Source organism: Rhinoraja longicauda, chromosome 8 (assembly GCF_053455715.1).
Source record: "Rhinoraja longicauda isolate Sanriku21f chromosome 8, sRhiLon1.1, whole genome shotgun sequence".
NCBI lineage: Eukaryota > Metazoa > Chordata > Chondrichthyes > Rajiformes > Arhynchobatidae > Rhinoraja > Rhinoraja longicauda.
Window position 1 is genome coordinate 35143557 of NC_135960.1, and position 25798 is coordinate 35169354.

The following is a 25798-nucleotide window of genomic DNA, read 5'->3' on the forward strand; positions in this document are numbered from 1 at the left end:
AGATTATCTGTTTTCTTTGGGCCTCCATTTATCTTCAGCAAGCATTAATAGATCTGTGTTTCTTCCCTCTTGTCAAATTTTTTTTTTCTTTCCACAACAATTTATTTATCTGAATATATGTAAATTATTTTGTCACACTATGTCAGGGGCACTGGGAAAACATTCAGCTTTTCAATAGAATATTCAAGAAAGTTAATTAACATGTGAAGCTTAATGTTTACCTACATATGAAGCTCGATGTTTAACTGCCACCAACTATATATAATTTATTGTAGCAGTCACTTGATCTCTGTCTTGTCTGAAAGCGGAATTGCTGGAATCGTATTTTTGATTTGACATGAACCCCACTCCACCCCCCCCCCCCCCCCCACTCCTCTAATATATACAGGTCTGATAAAACAGGTGTCATTTTCCTCCGGGTGCAGCCAGACCCGCTGAGTTCATTCAGTAGTACTTTATGTTTTGATAAGGAAGTTGGTGTTGATTCACTGCCTTGTTAGTTCTGTCATGAGAAAAAATAATTTGGTTATCTTATCTTATTTTCATTTACTACACTAGACTTTAAGTTCCGGCAAGGCTCTGACACTCCTTTCTCGTATTGTCCTGCAGGTTTGATAACTTCGAGGATCCTACAGGAACGATTGATAAGTTTCACTACGGAACTCACTATTCCAACGCAGCTGGTGTAATGCACTACATGATAAGGGTTGAACCCTTTACAACTTTGCACATACAACTTCAAAGCGGCAGGTGAAGCAGCTCACTACATGTCAAGTACTGATTAAGTACATTAATACCTTTAAATGTGACATCGTCTTCATTGCGCTGACAGCAGCTGTTCAAGAGCGTGGTCAATCGGCATTTTGGGATTGGCAATAAATTCAGTTCAGTCACCCTTATCTCCAGGATGAAATTGGTCAGGAATGAAGAATTTAAAATATTAAGGATAAACAATAAATGTTGATTAAACCAGTGGTTGCCTGATCGCCATTTATTGTCTAACCTAAATGTCAGGCTCGTGTTAGAATCCTTCCCTGACTTGGCCTTTGTTGGAACTCCCCTCCATTCCGACAGCTTTTGGAGAGGTTTTGTGCTTTATGAGGGAGAGGTTCCAGAAAGTAGGACCATTCTAAAAAGGAGCCCAGACCTGAAATGTCGACATTTCTTTCCACAGATACTATTTGAGTGTTTCTATCATTATACAGCAGTGTATCCAGAAATTTAACAGAACAGCACCACTTAATGAAAGCATTTTAGGGGAAGAGCAATTTCTGATTTTTACCAGGAATTGAGGGATGGGACAGTGAAGGCTGTTGGGATTGGTTGCCAGGATGCTTGGAGGCATTGTGCAAAGATATTGGTTTTTGAAATATGTCATTTTCATATGAATCTTTGCTTTATATTTCTTGGGCAGAAGAGATGATTGAAATCACTACTCTTCAGGAGATCAACTGAATCACAGGAGGACCAAGAGGAAAGATGTTTGATCTGATAAGGATTTCTCACTTAAGTTGACACAAAATGCTGGAGTAACTCAGCGGATCAGGCAGTAACTGTGGAGAACGTGGATAGGTAACGTTTCAGGTCAAGACCATCCACCGTCCCACCCCGGAACATCACCTATCTGTGTTCTCCAGAGATGCTGCCTGACCCACTGAGTTGCTCCAGCACTTTGTATTTTTTTGTAGGCCAGCATCTACAGTTCCTTGTATTTCCAGGATTTATCACTTTGTGTGTTCGCTCCCAGGGACCTTGTATCTTTATTATTTTCATTGAAGGAGGCTTTTCTAATTTACCTCTGATAAATTGCCAATTCTGACTTTCTCATCCTGTATCTTACAAAAGTACACTGAGGTTGTCAGCATTAATATTCCTGGAATTCATGTAAATAACTACTTTGAGTGTTCAAAACTACCTTTGTGAATATGCAAAACATTGGTTTAATGTTTGATAATTGCAAAATTTAAATGAATGCGGAAGTAACATGGTTAGGAACGTTAATTTTAGTCTATGTTCCATCTTTCTCCATTCACTTCAGTTTATTCTGCCCTGCTAGAATGCTATAGCTGTGCAGCAAGGAAACATGCCCTTCAGTCCACCTGTGCCTACCGTCATCCTCCCATTTACACTAATCTTAATTCTCCAAACATTCCCATCAACACCCCCCAGAATGTACCACACCGGGTGCATTAACAGCAGTCAATTTGCTATTTATCCCAGCGTCTCCTGCTTCCCAATGCATATGTCCGCTCATTTGCGTTGGCTTCCATTCCAGCAGTGCCTCAATTAAAATTGTCAGCGTCCTTTAGTTCATTGAGTTAAGTTTATTGCCACGTATACCGAGCTACAGTGAAAATCTTTTGTTGCGTGCTAACCTGTCAGCGGAAAGACAATACAGTCCTGTTCAAATCCTTCAATTACTTTGCTCCTGCCGATCTCTGTAATTTCCCTCCATCTTTTCAGAAGTTTGCTTCTCAACCCTCCTAACCTCCTGTGTAACCCTAATTTTTATCATGTCACCATTGATAGTTTTGCCCAGCTAAGACCTTGGGGTCTTGAATTTCCTCCCAATGTTTTTTGCTCTTGGATGGATTGAAGGTGTGGGGCTGGAATGAGTGGAGAGTATCGATGGCAGGGAGGTGCTGTTATCTGTTATTACCAAACAACCAGACTGAAGAAATTAAAATCCAAATTATTAGAACAGTACAGCAAAGAACCAGACCCTTTGGGCAGTTTAAATCACCTTTTTGCCATAATGATTTATTTCCCTGTATACTTCATTACTTATTATTCCAGCATTTGCAATTCCTTTTACATGTGGCCTTTGACAAAAATCTTGGGAATGCTGGTGGTTGGCCACTGTCAACACTGAATGTGTTACTCGTAGGAATGGCAACTCTGGCCCATTTATGGAGGTATATTTACCCATTATCTTTTTCATTTTTGTGCTCTCTTTATCTTCAAGGTTCGATTGTGCAGATCGGCAATTCCATTCCATTCCTGCTACTTGGCAGGCTCTCATGGACAATCCCAATGATGTAAAAGAACTCATTCCTGAATTCTTCTACTTTCCAGAATTTTTAGAAAATCAGAACCGTATGTATTTGATCTCATATGATGAATTTGGTTTCAATTGCCTTTTCTGATTTCCCCATTCAGAGAATTTGATCCACTGCTTAAATGGCTTATGTAGTATCTAACTTATACAAACGATTGAAAAAAAATGATGCTAAGTCTAGAAAGCACTGTTAATCCTACATTCATAAATATTGCACTGAACAGGCCTTTTGACTCAACTTGTCTAAACTGACCTTAGTGCCTTCCTGAGGTAATCTGATTTGCCTGCATTTTACCCATATTCCTCTAAACCGTTCCAATCCGCAAACCTGTCTAAACATCGTTTAAATGTTGTATTTGTACCTGTCTCTACACCGTTCTCTGGCAACTCATTCCATGTGCAGGAGGAGCAGGGGTGGCAGCTTCATGTTCCTGGGTACAGGTGCTGCAGGTTTGATAGAGGTGGGGGTAAAAGAGGAGGGGGAGGTGCATTATTGATTAAGGAGGACATCACAGCAGTAGTTCCAGATGATATTACAGAAGGATCATTCATTGTGGTGAAATGGGTGGAGCTGAGAAATAAAAAAGGGATAATCACCTTGTGGGATTGTTCTATGCCCCTAAATAGTCAACAGTAATTAGAGGAACAGTATTGCAGGAGATGGCAGACAGGGTTGTCATGACAAAGGAGTTTAATTTTACTAATATATACTGGGCAAGGCAGGTAAGAGTAAGGAACCCTGGATGATGAGAGCAATTGAGGCTCTGGTCATAAAAAATCGAGGTGTGGGCCAAGTACAGGCACCTGGGATTAAGGAGTATAGGCAATTGAGAAGCGTGCTTAAGAAGGAAATCTGTAGGGCAAAAAAGGGGCATGAAATATCTCTGGCAGGTAAGACTAAGGACAATAGACAATAGACAATAGACAATAGGTGCAGGAGTAGGCCATTCAGCCCTTCGAGCCAGCACCGCCATTCAATGCGATCATGGCTGATCACTCTCAATCAGTACCCCGTTCCTGCCTTCTCCCCATACCCCCTCACTCCGCTATCCTTAAGAGCTCTATCCAGCTCTCTCTTGAAAGCATCCAACGAACTGGCCTCCACTGCCTTCTGAGGCAGAGAATTCCACACCTTCACCACTCTCTGACTGAAAAAGTTCTTCCTCATCTCCGTTCTAAATGGCCTACCCCTTATTCTTAAATAAGGAGAATCCAAAGAGATTGTATAAATATATCATGGTGAAAAGGGTAACTGGGAAGAGAATAGGGCACCTCAAACCAAAGTGGTTATCGATGTGTGGAGATGCAGGAGATGAGCAAAGTCCTCAATGAATGTTGTTCCTTTGTTTTGACCATGGGCAAATGGGACCACCTTAGTTGAGGCATCTTGGGCCGGCATGGATGAAGGGCATATATCTGTGCTGTCCAACTCTGATTCTGTGTATCCACTGTTCTCTGCATGAAAAAGTTGCATGTCAGCTTCCCTTTAAATTTTTCTGCTTTCACTTTAATTTCACCTTTCAACCCTCTAGTTATAGACTCCCCTACCCAGAGAAAAAGGCAGTGACAATTACTTCCATCTAAGCACCTCATGATGTTATAAACCTCTAAGGTCACCCCTTGGCTCATGCTCCACAGAAAACATTCCTAATTGATCCTGTCTCCCTTGTACTTGAGCCCTCCAGTTCTGCCAACATTCTTGTGAATTTTTCATATCCTTACTGTCATTTGGTAACCAGATCTTCACATTATATTCTAAGTGTGGTTTCATCAACACCTGTAACATGACATCCCAACTCTTGTAGTTAGTACCCTGCTCGATGAAAACAAGTGTGCCATACACCTTCACCACCTTGTCTAGTTGTGTTGCCACTTTCAAGGAACTATGTGCTTGTACCCCTTCTACAACACCCCCAAGGACCCTATTATTTGGTGTATATCCTGCCCTGGTTAGACTTGCCAAAATGTTTCACTTTGCATTTGTCTGAAATAATTGTCATCTATCATATCTTTGTCCACTTTTTCCGTTGACCTAAATATTGTTGTAATCTTAGAAAACTTTCTTCACTGTCCATCACACCACCAATTTTGGTGTCATCTGCAAATTTATTATTTTGCCACCTACATTCTAATATAAATAATTAATATAGATGAGAAACAACAGGACCCAACACCAATCTCTGTGGGACAACACTAGCGACAAGTCTCCAGTCTGAAAAAAGAAACCCCACTTCCACCCTCTGACTCCTTGCATCAAGCCAATTTTGCATCTAATTTGCCAGGTTGCCCGGGATCCCATGTAAACTTATCTACAGGGCCAGCCTATCATGCAGGAATTTGTCAAAATTCATGCTAAAGTCCATGTAGTCACCTAAGAGGTGGAAAGGGAAAAGATTTAATAGGAACCTGAAGGACAAAATTTTCACTGGAAAAGCTGCCGGAGGAGGTAGTTGAGGCAGTTACTAAAACAGCATTTAAAAGACACTTGGACAGGTATGTGGATAGGAAAGGTGGGCAAATGGGATTAGCTTAGATGGTGCATCTTGGTCAGCCCGGACATGTTGGGTCAAGGGGCCTATTTTCATGTTGTATGACTCTAATATGCTATGACTGCTCCAAATTCATGAGACACGATTTTTCACGTACAAATTTGCGCTGAATATCGTTAATCGATCCTTACTTTTTCAAATGTGGATATGTCCAATCTCTCCGAATCCCCTCCAGGAACTTTCCCACCACTGATGTTCGTCTTACCAAATTGCAGTTCACTGACTTGCCTTTGTAGCCCTTCTTAAATAAATCACAGTACTAAACACCTTCCATTTTTCCAGTACCTCACCTGTGACTAAGGAATATCCTAAACTTTCTGCCAAGGTCCCAGCAATTTCTTCCCTTGGTTCCCACGACATTGTATGTTATTTGTTCAGTTAACAGGGATTTATCCAACTTTTATGTCCCACTTGATCATGAACACCTTGTCTTTCGTAATATTCTGTTTCATTACATCGCTGTTCTTTTCGTTGAATTCTATAGCTTCCATGACCTTCTCCATGGTAAATATGTGAGAAGTATTTATTTAAGACCTCGCCAATCTCACTGTGACTTCACACATCCAACCGCAACGACCCTAAAAGAGACACAAGACTGCAGATGCTGGAGTATTTAAGCAAAAAACTGCTTGAGCAATTCAGCAGAGCAGACAGCATCTGTGGAGGAAAATGAACAGATGACATTTTGTATTGGAACCCTTATCATCCTTAATTATCCTTTTGCTCAATATATTTGTAGCTTTTCTTGGGATTCTTCTTTGACTTAATTGCTAAGGAGATCTACTGTCCCCTTTTGGGCATCCCAATTTCACCTCTTAACTGTATTCCTACATCCCTTGATTTGCTTTATCCCTGTTGACTATACCTGACAAAAAAAATGTCTCCTCTTTCCTGACCAGAACTTCAACAATCTTGACAGCCAGGGTTCCCTAATCCCACCAGCCTTGCCTTTTTTCTTACAGGATCATGTTAGCCCTGAACTCTCACTTTTAAAGGCCTCCTAGTTGTAAGACATCTATTGCCTGCTAAATAGTCTCTCCCAATCAATCGTTGTATGTTCCGATCAAATGCAAAAATTGGCCTTGCTTCATTTTAGGACTTTAACTTATGGACTATTCCTATTCTTTTCCAAGACTATTTTAAAATGATAGAATTATGGTCACTGGTCTCCAATGCTCCCCCACTGACACTTCAACCATTTGCCCAAGTGGAGGTCAAGTGCTGTCCCCTCTCTTAGGACCATCCACACATTATCTGGGAATCCCAGATGCAAATTCTGCCCCATCCTAATACTGTTGTGGTAGTGCCAGTCAATATTAGGGAATTAAAATCATCTACTATTACGATCTTACTAATCTATAGCTATCTGCAAATGCCCGACATATTTGCTCTTCTAATTCTCACAGCTACCTATCGTACAACCCTATCAAAATGATTATTCCCTTATTTTGAAGTTCTACCTCTATGGCCTCGCTGAATGTTCCCCCAGTAATAACCCCTCTAAGTGCAGTAATGATGTTGTCCCCTCTCCTTCTCTCCTCTCTTACCTCCACCTCCATCATGCCTGTAGCATCTGTACCCTAGAACATTGTCCAGTCCCATCTAACCCTAAACCGTGCTTCTGTACTAGTTATATTATCGCGATCATATGAGCCTATCCATGTCCTGAGCTTATCTTCTTTAATCATCAGGGGTTTTCCATTAAAATAAATTGTTTTGCCTCTCAGAATTTCCTGGCTCCCTGTACTACCACTGTCTGTCCTGCTAACTGGCCAAGCTTGCTTTAGTTTAGTTTTCATCTGTTTGTATCCCTACCTCTTTGGTCCCAGATCCTGCCAGACTAATTTAAAACATCTCAAGTAGCTCTAGCAATTCTCCCCACCACGACATTGCTACCCCTCCAGTTCAAATGTGGCATCTCCCTTTTGTACAGGTCATCTCTGCATCAGGAGAGCCCCCAATTGTCCAAAAATCTGAATCCTTCTCTCCTCGGAAATATCCTTCACTCTGGCACCCAGGAAGCAACACAATGTCTTGGAGTCTCATTCACGACCACATAACTTCTTGCCTCCTATTACTCCAGCTCTCCTTGACTCTACCATCCTCTGCTGTGCCTTGGAGCCAGTCATCGTGTCAGTTAATACATTTTCTTTTACATTATTGCCCTTAAATCTAAATAATGTAGTTTAATTTATAGTTGGTAGATTAATTGGCTGCTGGAAATTGTCCCCACTGTGCAGGTAAGCGATAGAATCGAGGGGAGTTGATAAGAATGAGGGGAAGAATATCAGCAATGGGATTAACATAGGATTAGTGTAAATGGGTGGCTGATGGTTGTTGTGAATGTGATGAGCTGAAGGGCCTGTTTTCATGCTGCATCTCTGTGTGACTGAGAGTTATGACACTGAACTGCTTGTTTTGTATTCTGTTTAAAGATGCGTAATGAATAATGCAAATGTCATCATATACACACATCTGCATGAACAACTGCTGCTATTTGTGCAATATAACCCTGCCCTGAAATGCTCCCTGATGTATAATTTTAAATACATATATTACTGCTGCTCATGATAGAACTTCAGAGTAAACTGATCTAATAATTACCTGTGAACTATTTTGTTCTAGTAGTACAACTCTCAAAGCCAATATTCTGTTGTTTTTTTTTGAGGCATCAGAGCATTGAACGGATAACGGCAGCTAGGATTAATAACACAAATTTCTCTATATTTTAAGGATTTGATCTTGGACGTTTACAAATTTCTAAGGAGCGGGTTAACAATGTGATGCTTCCACAATGGGCCACATCACCTGAGGACTTCATCTATAAGCACAGGAAAGCCTTGGTGAGGGCTGCAACATCATTTTTTTTTTTTAGTGTAATGTATGGTGAATTAGTGCAACCCGGTTCAATCATGACCGTGGATGCTGTCTGTGTGGAGTTTGCATGTTCTTTCTGTAACCATGTAGATTTTTCCCAATTTCTCTGGTTTCCTCCCACATCCCAGAGACATGGGTATGTGAGAGGTATTAGGTGACAGAGAAATAAGTTGGACTGCTCTGAAAATTGGCATGGACATGATAGGCAAACTTGCCTCCTTTTTAAAGAAATATGAGGAAAAATGAGCTTATGCATAAATTTTTGCATTGACACCAAATTGCATGCAGTGATTATTTTGTACACCATTAGCAAGCATACTGAAATAACATTATTTGCGTACTCTCACTCTACTGGTCACCTCTAATGGATGTGGGTTTATAGATCACGCAAAGTATTGGCCTTCATTATTAGTTAAACTGTAGCTAAAGTAATGCAGGAACCAACTCAACAACAACTGCATAAAAAAACTGTTATATTCTAGTCTAGTCAATAACCATGCTGATCCTTCCAAAATGGACCAGCTTGTGCTTGTAGCAGGCTGTTTTACCTTCGCAACCCACATCACAAAATGGTGAAAGATACCATTGATTTTTCTTGTAACCACTTGTTTCTCAAACTTGTGGCTAAGTTTAAGGAATACTGCCTTGAAGATTGGTAATGTTCTTTGTGTTTCTTTATCTCTTCAGGAGTCAGAGTATGTATCTGCTCATCTTCACAAATGGATCGATCTGATATTTGGATATAAGCAAAGAGGACCAGCTGCAATAGAAGCACTAAATATTTTCTACTATTGTACATATGAAGGTAAATAATAGCAGCCTCAGATCTACAAATTTCCAGATTTATCAATGGAAATGTGCTGACAAATTGTCTTCCTCACAAATGGACAATGTCAAAAAGGAAAACTTGTTAAATGCTCTCCCTTGTTGTATGTTAAATGCTCTCCCATATATCAGTGTATTGCTGTTTGTATTAGACAAAGATTAAAATGGGCTTATTCTATGGGGCCCATAGAAAGGTCTGAAAGTTTACAATAGATCAGATGGGTACCAATCCCAACTATCTTTTGAAGGCAGGAATTCTTGTTGATTTGCAGTTTGAAGGCACCTCAGAGGTTCATGATACGATAACTTATTTTTGTGGCCTCTCCTTGTTATTGGTTGCTAGTAGACTTTGATTGATTAGAATCCATCAAAAACGAGGTATATTGCAGGTTGCCAGTCTTCAGTTGAGAAATAATTCCAATCAAGGCAATTGGCAGCAGCCAGGAGCACACCCCTTATTTTCTCGTACAGGAAAGAACTGCAGATGCTGGTTTAAATCAAAGATATACACAAAATGCTGGAGTAACTCAGAGGGATAGGCAGCATCTCTGGAGAGAAGGAATGGGTGACATCAGTCTTAAGAAGGGTCTCAACATGAAACATCACCCATTTCTTCTCCAGAGATGCTGCCTGTCCCGCTGAGTTACTCCAGCATTTTGTGGCTCTCCCCTTATTTTCTCATTGACGTCAAGTTTTCAGATTATTAGCAAATCCTTGTTCAATTGAGGAGACTAGACACTCAAAAATATTCAAACTTAGATTCAGCAAAGATCAAATTCTATTGATTAATATAGGAATGTCCTTTTAATCTTTTCCTTGGGCAATCTGTGGTTTTCTCAACCTTGCCAATATTCATCATTATATATCAAAGTAAAATGAAAAAGTAGTCAAGAGATGAATTAAGGACCACTTTCGACTTTGGTGCACTTGATGAAATCAAATAAACTCTGCCTCGATGCTTGGTTGGGTGGTGATAGTTTCCCTGTCTGTGTTTGTCCTTGGGGTTTGGCCTCAACGACTAAAAGTGTTGTCACTAAAACCTTCTAAACTGTAGAAGGAGGCTCATAATGCTTGTAATTTGAATCGCTCTTCAAAAACTACCCAAATAGTATAATTCATTGATGTTTCCTCACTGCTCTGCAAATTTATCCATAAATAATAATCCAGACACGTTTTATTGTTGAATCCACTTTCACAACCTTCCAGATTATAATTTATTGACCTGAACAAAAATTGAAGATCATTTTCTCACTCTGGACCTACTTTTTGCCTTTTGGATAAACATTGTGTCCTGTGGTTAATAAAGTATCCCACTCACCAACCCCTACCAAGAAAACAGTTCTTCTCCCGTTATATCTCCCGTTAACTATCTGGGCAGTACGAACATTCAAATTCTCCACTCTTCGGTGAAATTTTACTGATTTCCTTATATATGTCTGGCTGTCTGTTTTTATTACATTTTGGGTTGTAGATTTGGTAGATGAATGTTTTAGCGGTCTTAGACCAGATTGTGTGAAAGTTTGTGTTTATTTAATGGCTTTCCCAGCCTTAACCTGTGAAAGACATTTATTGTCTCTGGAAGATTTTGAAATGCAGTCATTATTTTAAAGTGTAACAAGACAGACATTCAGTCTGAAGGTCTTGACCCGAAACGTCACCCATTCCTTCTATCCCGAGATGCTGCCTGTCCCGCTGAGTTACTACAGCATTTTGAGTCTACCTTTCGACTTAAACCAGCACCTGCAGATTTTTTTCCCTACACATGACAGACATTCGTGTGCAAAAGCTTCCACATATATGCTACTGATCAGCTAATCTGTTTTAGGTAGTTTTTTTTCCAGGTATACTGTTTTGAATTGTATGCAGTACATTATAGTGCCCTGTGCTTATTTTTTGCCATGATGTTTGACAGGAGCAGTTGACCTGGATGCAATAGCAGATGAGAAAGAGCGAAAAGCACTGGAAGGGATGATCAGCAATTTTGGACAGACTCCTTGTCAGCTGCTAAAGGTATTGTTTTAGAAGTTCTGCACTTTTTTGCAACAGTTAGTTTTTGTGTGGTGCTCAGGTTAGGAGCATTGACAGGATTATAATCAATCAGAGATACGAGGGTCTTCAAGTTATAGGGGCAGAATTTGAGGAGAAGAGAGCAGAGAGGTTTAGGATCTGGAATAGTGAAACCACTGTGATTAATTGGCAATAACCTCAGGCTTTAATATGTTTAATTCAAGTGAGTTGTGCTTCTCCTAGGACCACCCAAACAGTTGGAATGTCAGAGAGACAGTTGGTATTGGGGTAGATGTGGGTTTAATCAATCTACGTGCAATGTACAGGCACTCCCAACTTGCATAATAGACGACTTGGGTAAATGCGCATTTAAGTAACCAATTCTTTACCCACTGCTTTAGTTCCGAGTCCCGCATCTCGGCCACTGTTTTTGCGGTGCGTATGCGGGCTTTTCCACAAGCCAGTCAGCTGTTGTGTGTGCTCCCCTGTGTCTCCGGGCTACAGCTCCCCCTTGATCCCCGCATTGCTGCCCCTCCACAGAGCCCCCTCCCCCTGTGGTCTCTGCGCCATAAACCCCCAGAATAAAATCTTCATGATTTGTTTGTAAAAGAAGCATTTCCTAAAACCTGAATAAACTAACTGGTACAGTGAAAGACAGACGCTTCAGTCCTTTGGTAGCAAAGTGTTTTGTTGGTCTTGCCATCACCTGCCTTATTGTCTATATTTTTCAGGAGCCACACCCATGCAGGTTATCTGCAGATGAAGCTTTGAAGCCACATGCCAAAATGGATAACAGCCCACTGAATGTATTCCAGCATCTGACTGAACTTAAATCATTCTTCGTGGAGGTAAACTTCAGAAGATGAAACAATTAATGCAGTTTATTTTGAAGTGTTTCATATTTGTTTGAGTTCTGGTATTCTTCATCATGCATGTGTTACTGTGTTCTTATTTCCTGGCTTGTATTATTCCCGTAATGCCTGCAAAAACTTTGAGTGCCATATTAATTCATAATGTATATGTGTCATCTGTGGTGATTGAAATTCTGTGAATGGGAAATTAACAAACATAGATAAGCACTTGGAAAAAAGACCAGGTGTAACATTCCAATTGCTACATCAACAGGTGTCATATCATATCATATCATATATATACAGCCGGAAACAGGCCTTTTCGGCCCACCAAGTCCGTGCCGCCCAGCGATCCCCGTACATTAACACTATCCTACACCCACTAGGCACAATTTTTACATTTACCCAGCCAATTAACCTACATACCTGTACGTCTTTGGAGTGTGGGAGGAAACCGAAGATCTCGGAGAAAACCCACGCAGGTCACGGGGAGAACGTACAAACTCCTTACAGTGCAGCACCCGTAGTCAGGATCGAACCCGAGTCTCCGGCGCTGCATTCGCTGTAAAGCAGCAACTCTCCCGCTGCGCTACCGTGCCGCCCGATTGTCTATATGTGAAACAACTAACATAAATGATAGAATAATTTGGTCTCAAAGCATTAAGTTTTTTAAAGTGTTAAAAACATAATTAATGCCATGACTTTCGAAATCTCTTGGTATTGTTCTGGTATATATTTGTTTTAATATTGAAATAATCAGTCATAAAAAATTGTTCAGTGATATATTTTGACTGCCTTTTATTTCCCGTTAGGGAATCAGTGACAATATTCCTATAGTGAAAGCGGTAGTGCCCAAAAACCAGGCACGCTCCTTCATGTCTCAGGGAAGTCCTGACACCTTGGTAAGTATATCATCAAACAGTAGGGGCACAATTCCAATTATGAACTGACCCTAAACAGCCTTCTCGAAGGTATCACAAAATGCTGGAGTAACTCAGCAGGTCAGGCAGCATCTAGGAGAGAGGCAATGGGTGACGTTTCGGGTCGAGACCCTTCTTCAGACTGACCTGCTGAGTCACTCCAGCATTTTGTGATACCTTCAATTTGTACCAGCATCTGCAGTTATTTTCCTACTAAACAGCCTTCTAAAACTTTAAGAAACCGGAGAATGCCATGGGCTTGCTGGTGGGGACCACGTTGAAACAGTGCAAGGCTTGATATATAATATCAGAGGGTTGTGTACTATGGCTGTAGTAATTTGGGCTTTTGGGGTGCAGAAGGCAGCGTCTCATGAAGATTAATAATACAATCGTCTATTGGGGGACGGGGGCGCGGGGAAGTAATTTGGGACCCAGATTATCCCAATCCTTCAACTGTTGTGAGATAAAGGTTTCAAATCAACAAAAGATACATTCACGTTATGAATCAAAGATTCGGACCAATCCGAGGGAAGCCTTAAGAAAAAACTGAAGAATCATTTATTTGATGCTGTGAGATTATAGGATCTGACCTGTCTGATATTCTAAGGCACTGAGTGGGATGTTATCAAAATAAAATTTGATAAATAATTAATATGAAATACGTTGTATAAATCTATTATTTCACTGTTTTATCAGTGAAGAATTTGAAATTATTGCCATGATCATCAGCTTCTTTACACCAAGCTCTGTTGTGATGTAAATTCCTGTTCTTTAATTGTGTTTGATCATTGAGAATGATCAAGCCAAATGAAATAAACGCTGACTCAATTGGAGTGAAAATTTAATTTTCCCGTAGTGTTTGGATTCGGGAAGGGTGGCATGGAGCATATCTAGGAAGAAGTGCAACAATGGGTTGAGTGATCAGGAGTCTTCGTTAGGGGAAATTAATCTGTAACCAAGTGGGGGTGTTTAACAAGATGGAACTATGGGTCAGAACAAGCCACACTTACAACATTGCTCTAAAACCCTGACCAAATCAGGCCATCTGCCTTGTCGATGTCAAGTTTTCCCTTACTTTCAGAAACATTCAAAAAAGTATTTAAAATTAATTATTTGAAGCAATATATTAGAAATGTTAAAAATCAAACACTTTTCAAATTGAGTGTTAAGACAATGAATTAAAATGTTTAAAAAATAATATAATGCTTAGTGCTTTCCTTTGATTCCGTTTCTTCCTTTAGATTGTAGAATCCTCCTTGTAAGTGAAAGAGAATTTGACAAGTTTGTGCCCTCCCTTAGTATTACATGTAGAGTACAATGCTTGAGTTGTGCGTTCATGCAGGAGCTCCCAGTTTATAGAAGTGACTGATAATTTGTCACAGAGCTACTGGCATTTCCCACCAAATTCTGTTGTCTGCCTTTAAACTGTGGGAACAAGTTGCACATTTCAAAGTTGTGTGAAGTTTTAGAAAAGTTAGGTCCATTTTGAACAAAACAGCATTGTCGAAAGAATGTTTTGTAACAAGGGAAGTAACATTTAAATTCCTTGGGTGAAGAGCGCCTCGTGTATTAATGAGTAAAAAAAAATTCAGAGGACACTGTGGTTCATTGTTTTACGCAGCTCTATTGTTCTTTTTAACTGAGCTGTGTTGAACCATGGCTCCAATATATGGTTTGCAAGAGGGTGAATTTCCCTCTGCTTTTCTAAAGGATTTTTGAGTCCCAGTATATTGGTGTAGTTTGTGGACAGAGGTATTTCTCAGTTGAAACTATCATTTATTTAGTTATTGGACTGAATTCAAGTAAAAGGTTTACATTTGAAACAGATTTACAACAAAATACAATGAAAGCAAGCAAGTGTTAACTTAAGTGAAATGTACACCAAGACACTGCATCGTACACACGTACTACTGATGCAATGTTAAATCTACTCAAATTTTATAACTGTGTAGGAATTAGTTGCCTCCCTTTAAAATGTTCAACTCTGGTGAAACCATTATCAGATTTATTGAGAGTATTATTAAATGCTAAAAGAGCAACGTAAAATGATTGCACCATTAACTCAACTGGCATTTCTTCCTAATGGAGAGGTTTTGTTGTATGTATCTTTACTGCTATAGTTTGCTGAAAGTTGTGCCAGGCTAGATCTAAAAACCTTTTTTGGGGTCCACAGGTAACTCTGAGTCAGAATTGCCTAATTGGAACTCATGGGTGGCTGCCTTACGATAAAGCCGTTTCCAACTACTTCACATTCTCCCGGGACCCGTCATTAGCTAATTTGAGGTAAGTTATGTCACTGAGTACCATTGTCAGGCTGGCTGAATGTCAACCTTCACAAATAGAGCATGCATGCACACTTAACCGGTTTAATTCAATGTATATCGGAACTAAGTAGGAAGAGGAATAGTTCACTCAGTTCCTCAAGCCTGTCTGAACATTCGATGTGATCATGGCTGATTTACCCCAGGTCTCAGTTCCTCTTGTTGCCCAGTTCCACTTAACTCATAATTTCCTAATCTTCAAAAAATTTATCCACTCCTTCCTTAAATATCCAAATGATCTAACCTCCTAAGTTTTCGGGGTTGAGAATTCCAGAAAGTCACCACACACAACAGGAAGGTTCGACTTTAATCTTAAAATCACGTCCACTTATAGAAACATAGAAAATAGGTGCAGGAGGAGGCCATTCTGCCCTTTGATCCAGCACCGCCATTCATTGTGATCATGGCTGATCGTCCCCAATCAATACCCCGTGCCTGCCTTCTCCCCATATCCCATGATTCCACTAGCCCCTAGAGCTCTATCTAACTCTCTCTTAAATCCATCCAGTGATTTGGCTTCCACTGTCCTCTGTGGCAGAGAATTCCACAAATTCACAATTCTGGGTGAAAAAGTTTTTTCTCACCTCAGTTTTAAATGGCCTCCACTTTATTCTAACACTGTGGCCCCTGGTTCTGGACTCGCCCAACATTGGGAACATTTTTCCTGCATCTAGCTTGTCCAGTCCTTTTATAATTTTATATGTTTCTATAAGATCCCCTCTCATCCTTCTAAACTCCAGTGAATACAAGCCTAGTCTTTTCAATCTTTCCTCATATGTCAGTCCCGCCATCCCAGGGATCAATCTCGTGAACCTACGCTGTACTGCCTCAATTACAAGGATGTCCTTCCTCAAATTAGGAGACCAAAACTATACACGATACTCCAGATGTGGTCTTACCAGGGCCCTCTACAACTGCAGAACCTATCCAAATGCAGAAAAAACTTGTTCAAAATGGACATCCCAAGTAGAAACATTTTGACATCTGCCCTGCAACACACCCTCAGGATCTTGTATACCTCAATAAGATTACCCCTCAGTCTTCTAAAACCCAAAATATATGAATATATTTTCTGTAGTCATTTGTAATAGGTCAATTCCTAGGATGCGAGAGTTGCCCGAAGTGTGGATGACACGGGATAATGGGCAGATCACTAATTGTCTTGTTAAGCCCCCTCAGAATCTTCTATTCTTCAAAAATATCTCCCATCACTTAATGCCAGTGAGTGCTTATCCAATCTTTAGTTACAAGACAGCTCCATCCGAGGAATCATCCATTGAACCTTCTCTGCACTGTCTCCAAGGCATGTATAACATTTCTTAAATAACCGCACTCCTTAACTTACAATCGTTATATAAGGAGCATTATACAAGTATGTGCTAATGTCCAGGTGCAGTCTCCGCAATGCCCTTTTGTACTCCATCCTTGAGGAAAAACTCTGGGGATGGAGAGAGCATAGCATCAAGTCAAGTCAAGTTTATATGTCACATACACATACAAGAATTGCAGTGAAATGAAAGTGGCAATGCCTGCGGATTGTGCAAAAAATTACAATTACAGCATAAAAATTAAAATTAATGTGCGACCTGGTATTGAGAAACTAACTGAAAAAGGACTTGAAATCTGGCTTAAAGTAACAGACTGTTTCCACTAATTAGGTAGTTCTGGAATATGATTAATTCCAAAAGATTTAGGACAAAAGAGAAGAAACCAATTTTTACTTTAAGAGTTTAAGGGCAAGGGAATATACAATCATTTCAGTGAATTCAACCAAAGTCATCAACATTTAATAATTGAAGCAAAGTGATGGGAGATCAGAGTGGTAAATGACATTAGTATTGCTCAAGGCTGGTAAACAACAAGGATCTGATGATATGCTTCTGTTGTCATTGGCTTCGTCAATCTGATTTAATAGTATTGATTTCAGTAGGGGTTTATTAAGTGAGGTGGTCTTATGTTGCTGTAATTTGATAATTTGGCAAAATGGTACCTGAAGAGTTTATCATTTTATGTACTTACAGAGCCCAGCGTTGTGTCAATGGTCCCATTACACCAGGGCTGGAAGTGAGCTCTAAACTGTTTGTGGTGTCACATGACGGGAAATTGATTTTCAGTGCAGGGCACTGGGATAATAGCATTCGTGCAACCTCTATTGCAAAGGGCAAACTTGTTGGACAACACATCAGACACATGGGTGAGTAGTTTCAGCTCTATTTGCCCTCTGCGTGGACTTGGTCATGTGCCAAAAGGACTGTGGCAGGAGTGCAGTTCATGGTAGAACTGTACAGTTTGTAATGGTACGTTACATTCACTGTATGGTGGTAGGACAATCAGGTTAAGTGCCTCAATATGTCCTTAGTTGTACTTGATTTCTAATTTGTGCATTGGTTTATTTTGTAGTGGTTCATGGCACCCAGGTGAACCTAAGGTGAGGAAGTTATAAAAAGGCAAAGTGAGCAAAATGTGTTCTAGAGTCATATAGCACAGAAACAAAAATGCCCCATCTACACTAGTTCCACCTGCCTGAGTTTGGCTCACATCCCTCTAAACCTTTTCTATCCGTATACCTGTCCAAATATCTTAAATGATATAGTGCCTGCCTCAACAACTTCCTCTGGCAGTTTGTTCCATATATCCACCGCCCTCAAAGTGCAAAAACTATCCCTTCAGATTCCTGTTAAATCTTTCCCCTCTCACCTTAAACGTATATGTCCCGCTGCAATATTTCTGTGTTCCATATCACTCACTGATTCTGTGGTGGTGACATTGCACTTCTATAACAATTCCCTCACCTTACTTGGTATTGGTTTATTCTCGTCACTGTCACCAAGATACAGTGAAAAAAATTGTTTTGCATGCAAATCATACCACACAAGAACAATGAAACTATCCGCAAGAGCTTGGAGCAGAGATGTAAGAGTGGAATGATTGTAATTTATGATATAGATCCTCGTTTGGGATCAGCATGCAAAGAGTCACCACTTTCCAACACCATCTTTGCAGAATAAATGGAAAAATAGTATTTCTTACATAATCTTCAAAATGATCAGCAGATAAATCCTTGCGGCCCAGATTTTCTAAAGAAAGTGGTGATCCTCATCTATCTATTCCTTTGGTGGATACAAGAATGATGCCTGGATTAGGGGGTATTAGCGGCAGTGTGAGGTCGCACAGACTTGGATTGTTTTCTCTGAAATACCACGTTGAGGAGAGAAGTATATAAAATTCTAAGAGGCCTAGATAGAGTGGATCGGCAAAACCTTTTCCTCAGAATGGAAATATCAAATACTAGAGGGAACAGCTTTAATGTGAGAGGGACAACGTTTAATGTTTAAAGGAGATGTGTGTTGAGCTCATGTTTTATTTTTACACACAGGGTGATGAGTCCCTGAATCGAGCGGTTGGGAGCGGTGGTGGAGGCAGTAGCTTTTAAGAGACTTTTGGAAAGGCACATATATATATATATATATATAGGGAATGGAGGGATATGGATTATGTGCAGGCAGATAAGAATCAGTCATCATTATGTTTGGCATAGACATTATGGGAATCGAGCAGTTGGGAACGGTGGTGGAGGCAGTAGCTTTTAAGAGACTTTTGGAAAGGCACATATATATACAGGGAATGGAGGGAATATGGATTATGTGCAGGCAGATAAGAATCATTCGTCATTATGTTTGGCATAGACATTATGGGATAAATGTCCTGTTCCTGTGCAGTTCTGTTCTAAGATCAATGATGCACAGAATGTAAGTGACACGGACTCTGCATTCATTACACATATATTTTAGTAAAGCAGTCCTTAGATAATACCCTTACTATGTAGTGAGTGTTGATGCTTTATCAGTTAATGAATTGGAGTGAAGCAGGATTTGATGACAAAAGTCTGTTTTCAGCAAACAAAGAATTTTCAATGAATTACAATAAATGCAACTAATGACTAAAGCAACCACAAACTGTCCCACTGATAGCAGTAAAACAGCACGACACATGTGAAATTTCCGTTAGTTGCACTGTTTACCATAAAACAGTAATTCATCATGAACAAAACCAAAGGTGATTTTCCAGAGATAGTTAGATGCGACAAAGCCAGAGAAGAATGAAACTAGAGCAAAAGGCAGTTAAACTCTGTTAATCTGCAATCTGGCAATTCAGAAGTTCTGATAGTTCAGTATCTGGCTCACCAGATAATGCTTATTGTACTCCCTTACTGACTCACCAGGACATTGATTTCTGTGTTCTCTTCCTATTCACTGCAGCCTGATTTCTCTGCTGCCTTCATCCTCCCCCAATCAGGGCCTCTGTTCCCATGCTCCCTCCTCTCAACCACACACACTCCTTCCTTTCCCCTGAGTGGGGCCTCTGTTCCCGTGCTCCCTTCCGTACCCCTTAGTGGGGCCCTGGCTCGCACCCCCCTCACTGGGGCCCTGGCTCCTGCCCACCCCCGTCCCTGGAGTCCAAGTTCGTGCACTCCCTTTACACTTTACACTCACCTGCATTTCATTTTAATTTACCTGGTTAACGAGTCAATTTATTATTTTGCTGTGCAACACCAAATCTAAAATACAATTAAAAGTGCATTGGGGTATTAAAAGTATGCCCAATATTCCAGGGAATCTACTAGACTAGCACCAACAAAATCTAATATGTGAACTTGATATATATCTGGACCTTGCATTTTCAGCATTAGCATTATTAATAATTTTCTTATCAAGATGTTTTTAATCCTTTTTTTGCTTCCCTTTCAGATATTGTGACCTGCCTAGCAACTGATTACTGTGGGATCCATTTGATATCTGGGTCTCGTGACAGAACTTGCATGATCTGGCAAATCCTGCAACAGGTATATACAACTCAACTTGCAATGAATTGGTAGTGTAACACATCAAAGTAGTCATATCAAAGATGTTAACCAACCTGAATTTACTTGAATCTTACACCATTGTTAACCCAGCTAGTGTGTTCTATAGCTAAACTATCCACATTAGGTGGTTATAAAGATGGGTACAGTGATTTACAAAAAATGCAAAACAAGTTTATTTGAGAATCATGGAAATTCTGGAAGCACACTGCATTCAGGGTGCTCAGTGGAATGAGAAGCATTGACATTTCAGGTTGAAGTTTTCAACTTTGTAAAGTAGAAATGGAATTGAATAGTAATTATTTTTTTTTTGCTGAACTAACGGATTGATGCCAGAGTAATAACAGGTCTTCCCAGGCCAGAGAGCACAAGAATGCTCTGAATTAAATCATGGAGGGACATTGAAAAGTATTGACCAACATTCCGAGGCATTATCTAGAGTTGTCTGTTCCTGAGTCACAGAAGGGATGTGTTCCAAGAAAATTATCTGTATCAGATGGGAGAGGGAAGGGTGGAAATAACAAGCTGATAAGTGGAGAACACAAGGGAGTTGGGCTTTACCAGAGCAGCCATTGTGCGAGTGTCTGTGTTTGAGTTCCAAGTAGTGATTGAGTTTCAAGTTGTGATTATGTAGCGGGGATTGAGGCTTTGGTTTTTAAGGCTAAGATAAGAACGATGAGGTCTTTTACTCTTCAGACAGTGTGGTTGGGAATGCTGTTTGGGCAGTTGTATGCTCCTTCTGCAGGACATGGGAGATCCGGGAAACTTCCAGTGTCCCGAGTGACTACACAAATGCATCTATATAATTTGATTAATCTTAAGGCAGAGGCTCCATTGTTCATCACAAATGGACAAACTAGGAGCAGGAGTAGGCCATGCGGCTCCTCATGTCAATTCCGCAGATCTGATTGTAACCTCAACTCTGAATTACCATTGATCTTTGGTCACCTTTCATTCTGCATGTCAATGATCTATCCATTTATGCCTTAAAATACTTAGTCTGCTTCTATCTCTCTTTGTGGATGAGCCACAAACTCTCAATCCTTTGAGTAAAGAGTGGCTCTGAGAATCTTTCACAAGAAGAAAAACCCTCTCCATGTCTATAATGTTAGAGATTCTTCATGATCTTGCATGTTTCAATCAAGTCACCTCTCACATAGACTCCAACGGATACAAGTTGGACATGCTCAACCATTGCTCGTAATGTAACCAATCCATTCTTGGTATTAGTCTCATGAACCTTCATTGAAATGCTTCCTACCCATTAGTATCCTTCCTCCAATGAGGAGATCAACTGCACATCATACAGGTCCCCCCCCAGCTTACAAACGCCTGACGTATGCAGCCACAGATATGAAGGAGCGTTTTGGAGTCTGGCGGAATGGATTTGTTAGCTGCTGCAGGCATCAGCATGTTTGCACCTTGTAGCAGCATTTTCACCTTGCAGGTTGCAAACACTTAACAGGAACAGGACCCTGCAGTAACCCGGCTATTACAGGTATTGCCAGTGCCCTGTCGAACTGAACCTTTTATACAGGTAGTTCTGCGTTAACACAATAGATGTGTTCCTAAGGTCATAGAAAATCATTTTAGAAGGACACTAGACCAAGTTGGGCCCAAACCTCTCCTGCATTAGTACAGCACCCTCTCCTCCTGTCCCTCCTCCCTCCTCCCCCTCCCTCCTCCCCCTCCCTCCTCCCCTCCCCTTTCCCCTCCCCTTCACCCCATCCCCCTCAACCCCCCTTATCCTCCCCACTCCCTCCCTCCCTTGCCCCCCCCCCCCCCCCCCAGGAGATAGATTTAAAATTTTAAAATGTGAATAACTTAAAAAATATAACACCGATTTCAATGAAACTTCTTCCATTAGCACCAAAGGGACGACGGTGAGTAAGGTGGGCCTAAAATTGGTGCGTTATCATGTACCATTTCGGCTGTAGTTCAGGAACAAACAAACAAATAAACGAGAGTTTTAGTATATAGATTGCGTCAATGGGGGAAAGGCATGAGAATTTCGGACGTGAAATGTTCTTTTTTTCAATTTCAATTTTTTCAATCTTATGTTCTTCTAAGGTCATCCTTTACTCTCTTTCCTTCTAAGAAGAAAAGCCCAACCCACTCCAGACTCTTATTATAACTCAAGACCTCCAGTCCAGGCAACATCATTGTGACTTTCCTATTTTTCCAGTTTAATGACATCTCCTACAACTTGGTGGCCAGACATCTCCAAGGTTGCATTTCTTTATTTTTTGTTTCAGGGAGGAATTCCTGTTGGCCTGGCTTTGAAACCCATGCAGATCCTGTACGGGCACACCGAGGAAATAACCAGCTTAGCCATCAGTACGGAGTTGGATATGGCTGTGTCAGGTTCAAAGGTAAATTTCAGAAATTGAGCGGTTAAGTGATTGCAATGGAAATTGAAAGATTATCAGCAATCTAAGCACTTTCTGTGGGAAGAGAAGCAATTAATAGTCTGTGGTATTTTATCAGAATCACAAGATTTACAGATGTAGCAGGTATGACCTACTACATGTGTTAAGGTACGGGTGGGTATGTAGTGGAGTCCTTTTATAGATGGCACATTTTGTAATAGGCGGAGGAGCAGAATCAGAACCAGCAGCCACCGATGAAATGAGGCCAATGGTTTGGATCTGAAATTGTTGAAGTCTGTGTAGTATATAAGGCGTATTAGGACATAACTGAAAGATGAGCTGCTCATCCTCAAGCTTCAATTATGTTTCATTGAAACAGTGTAAGAAGCCAAGGATAGAATGGACAAAATAGAAAATGCCATAGAATTGAATAGGACTTGCAGACATAATGGAATTATTCAACAAAGTTTATTCTCTCTGGTTTAGAAACCTGTGAATGAAGTGTGCTAAACTGAAAGATGTGCAAATAAATTGATCCTGTTTGAGGTTGTAAGTGGTAGAAAGAGATAATAAATTACCACAAGAGCATATTATGGATTGAGAAGTTTGTGTTTGAGGGATTATAAAAGCAATCACTGTAAGCTTTTTGTAATTGGTTCATTTTTCAGGATCTGAGCATCACTGGCAAGGCCAAAGTATATTACCCATCTGTAATTGCCGTTCTTAAAATGGTGGTGAACTGCTCCAGTCCTTCTGGTGAATGTGCTCCCGTCATTCTATTTGGGAACAAGTTCCAGGATTTAGACCAAGTAATGATGGAAGTGCATCTAACAGGATGGTGTGTGACTTAAAGGGGAATTATACATGGGGGTATTCCCATGGGTTTTGTGCCCTTGTCTTCTGGTGAGTTTCGGTGACATGTCAAAGTAGCCAAGTAACTATAATGCATTCTGGAGATAGTACATTCTGCAGCTTCGGTGCACCATTGGTGTAAACAGTGATTGCTTTGGTGGATCGGGTACCAATGAAGTTTGCCCAGAGTAGGTGAATCAAGGACATTGGCTTAAGATAAAGGGAAGGGTAAACAATTTAATAGGAATCTGACAGGTAACTTTTTAACACAAAGGGTGGTGGGTTTGTTGAACAAGCTGCCAGAGGAGGTAGTTGAGACTGGGACTATCCCAACGTTTAAGAAGCAGTTAGACAGGTACATGGATAGGACAGGTTTGGAGAAATATGGACCAAACGTTGGCAGGTAGAACTAGTGTAGCTGGGACTTGTTTGCCGGTGTGGGCAAGTTGGGCCGAAGGGCCTATTTCCACGCTGTATCACTCTATGAATCTATGACATGGGTGTTGCATGCATGACCGCTGGCACTTGCCACTATCTATTTGGAGATCAATATTCAAAAATGATTCCCAAGGATCTCAAAATGCCTATGCTTCAGCATAGTGCTCTCCAAACCCGCTCCACCCTGACAGCTGTGAGTGCAGGTGTGCAGCAAACTATGATTCAGAGGACAACCAATTAATTTAACTCGAGTAGGCGTGTGTTTAAAATTGACACTTTCAGTGTCATGTGGTCTCCAGCAAGAGGCCAGTATCATGTTGTAAATGTTACTCAGGCTGACAGGAATTGGTGAGAGAACATATTTTGCAGCCTTTAAGCACCTTAAAATGGGCTGGTCATAGAGAAAAACAATGCAGAAACATACCCTTTGTCTCACCGAGTTCAAGCCGACCATTAACCTCCCATGTAGACTAATTCTACATTCATTCCTCTTTTATTTCATCAAGTACCCCAAGATTCTCCTGCTCGCCTACACATTGGGGGCAATTTACAGTGGCCAATTAACTTACCAGCCTACTCATCTTTGGGATGTGGTGGTATAATAGGAGCACCTGGGTGAAACCAAGTGGTTAGTGAAAACTCGTACAGATAGCTCCAGATGTGAATTCATTGGTGCTCCCACCTGTAAATGATGAAGGACACTTCGGAAGATCTCATTTAGTTTTGGATAAAATGTCAGAAACTGAAACACTATGAATATTGATATTAACCAGATTAGTAACAAGGGCAAAAGTTTCAAATCCCATTATGGCAAAATAAAGGCTAAATTCTTTTTTTCAGGGAAGGGAAAGGAATTAACTGTTGTTCAATTAATAGCAATTTTTGCAGCAGTTCATTTCCGGCAAGGTGTACCCTTGCCCTAAAATGGTCCACGGTGAATATTGGCACTCTCATCAGTTAGGTTTTCCTGTGGCACTTTACTCGGGTGCACTGGTGCATGTGCGGTACTGCTGTGTTATTAATGATGGTCTGGCATTTACTATTTGTTCACACGTTAAAAACCTAACAATACGCCCATTGTATCGTTAGGACAACATCACCCTGATTCTGGCCTCTCTCCACTGGCTCCCAGTACAGTGCAGAATCAATTTCAGGCTCCTCCTATTCACATACAAAGCCGTAAACGGGCTTGCCCCCCCCCCCCCCATATCAAAAATCTAACCCACCACTCTATCTCCAGGTCCCTCAGGTCGGCTGACTTGGGGCTACTGACTATCCCGCGGTCTCGGCTGAAGCTCAGGGGTGACCGCGCTTTTGCAGTTGCAGCTCCTAGACTGTGGAACAGCATCCCTCTCCCCATCAGAACTGCTCCCTCCATCGACTCCTTTAAGTCCAGGCTCAAAACCTATTTCTACTCCCTAGCGTTTGAGGCCCTCTGAGGGGGTGCTGTGAACTGTTTATGTATGTGCTGTTATGTTTGTGTGCCATTGTATGTCGTTCTTAGTACCTGAACTGATGTACAGCACTTTGGTCAACGTGGGTTGTTTTTAAATGTGCTATACAAATAAAATTGACTTGACTTAACTTGACACTGTTTTCAAAGGATTATTCATAGAATACCAGCGTGTGAAGGTGAGAACTATTCTCATCTAGTTCTCATGTAGTTGCCACCCTCTTTCCCCATGGATGTCAGAAGGCTGAGTATGCGATACTTGTAACAAATATGGGTGCGATTTGTATGTTATTGATTTATGTGCTTGTGTATCTATATGGTAAACTGTTCTAATTTATTTTGCATGCCTATTATACGCTGGACATTTCCACACACGAGTGCACATACTTTTTGATATCCTATCACTTTTTTGTACTG

At 40.7% G+C, this 25798-nt stretch overlaps 1 protein-coding gene across 3 annotated transcripts in view; it reads left to right on the forward strand.

Moving 5' to 3' along the window:
- nbeal1 (neurobeachin-like 1) overlaps nt 1-25798 on the forward strand; it is a 184914-nt gene that overhangs the window by 150324 nt on the left and 8792 nt on the right. For all 3 annotated transcript variants that reach the window (XM_078403600.1, XM_078403601.1, XM_078403602.1), the window contains 11 exons: nt 610-750; nt 2966-3096; nt 8341-8450; nt 9172-9289; nt 11222-11319; nt 12048-12164; nt 12980-13069; nt 15261-15370; nt 17430-17602; nt 20157-20251; nt 22525-22641. In XM_078403600.1, coding sequence (XP_078259726.1) covers nt 610-750; nt 2966-3096; nt 8341-8450; nt 9172-9289; nt 11222-11319; nt 12048-12164; nt 12980-13069; nt 15261-15370; nt 17430-17602; nt 20157-20251; nt 22525-22641 — 1300 coding nt within the window. The remainder of the gene's footprint in view (nt 1-609; nt 751-2965; nt 3097-8340; nt 8451-9171; nt 9290-11221; nt 11320-12047; nt 12165-12979; nt 13070-15260; nt 15371-17429; nt 17603-20156; nt 20252-22524; nt 22642-25798) is intronic.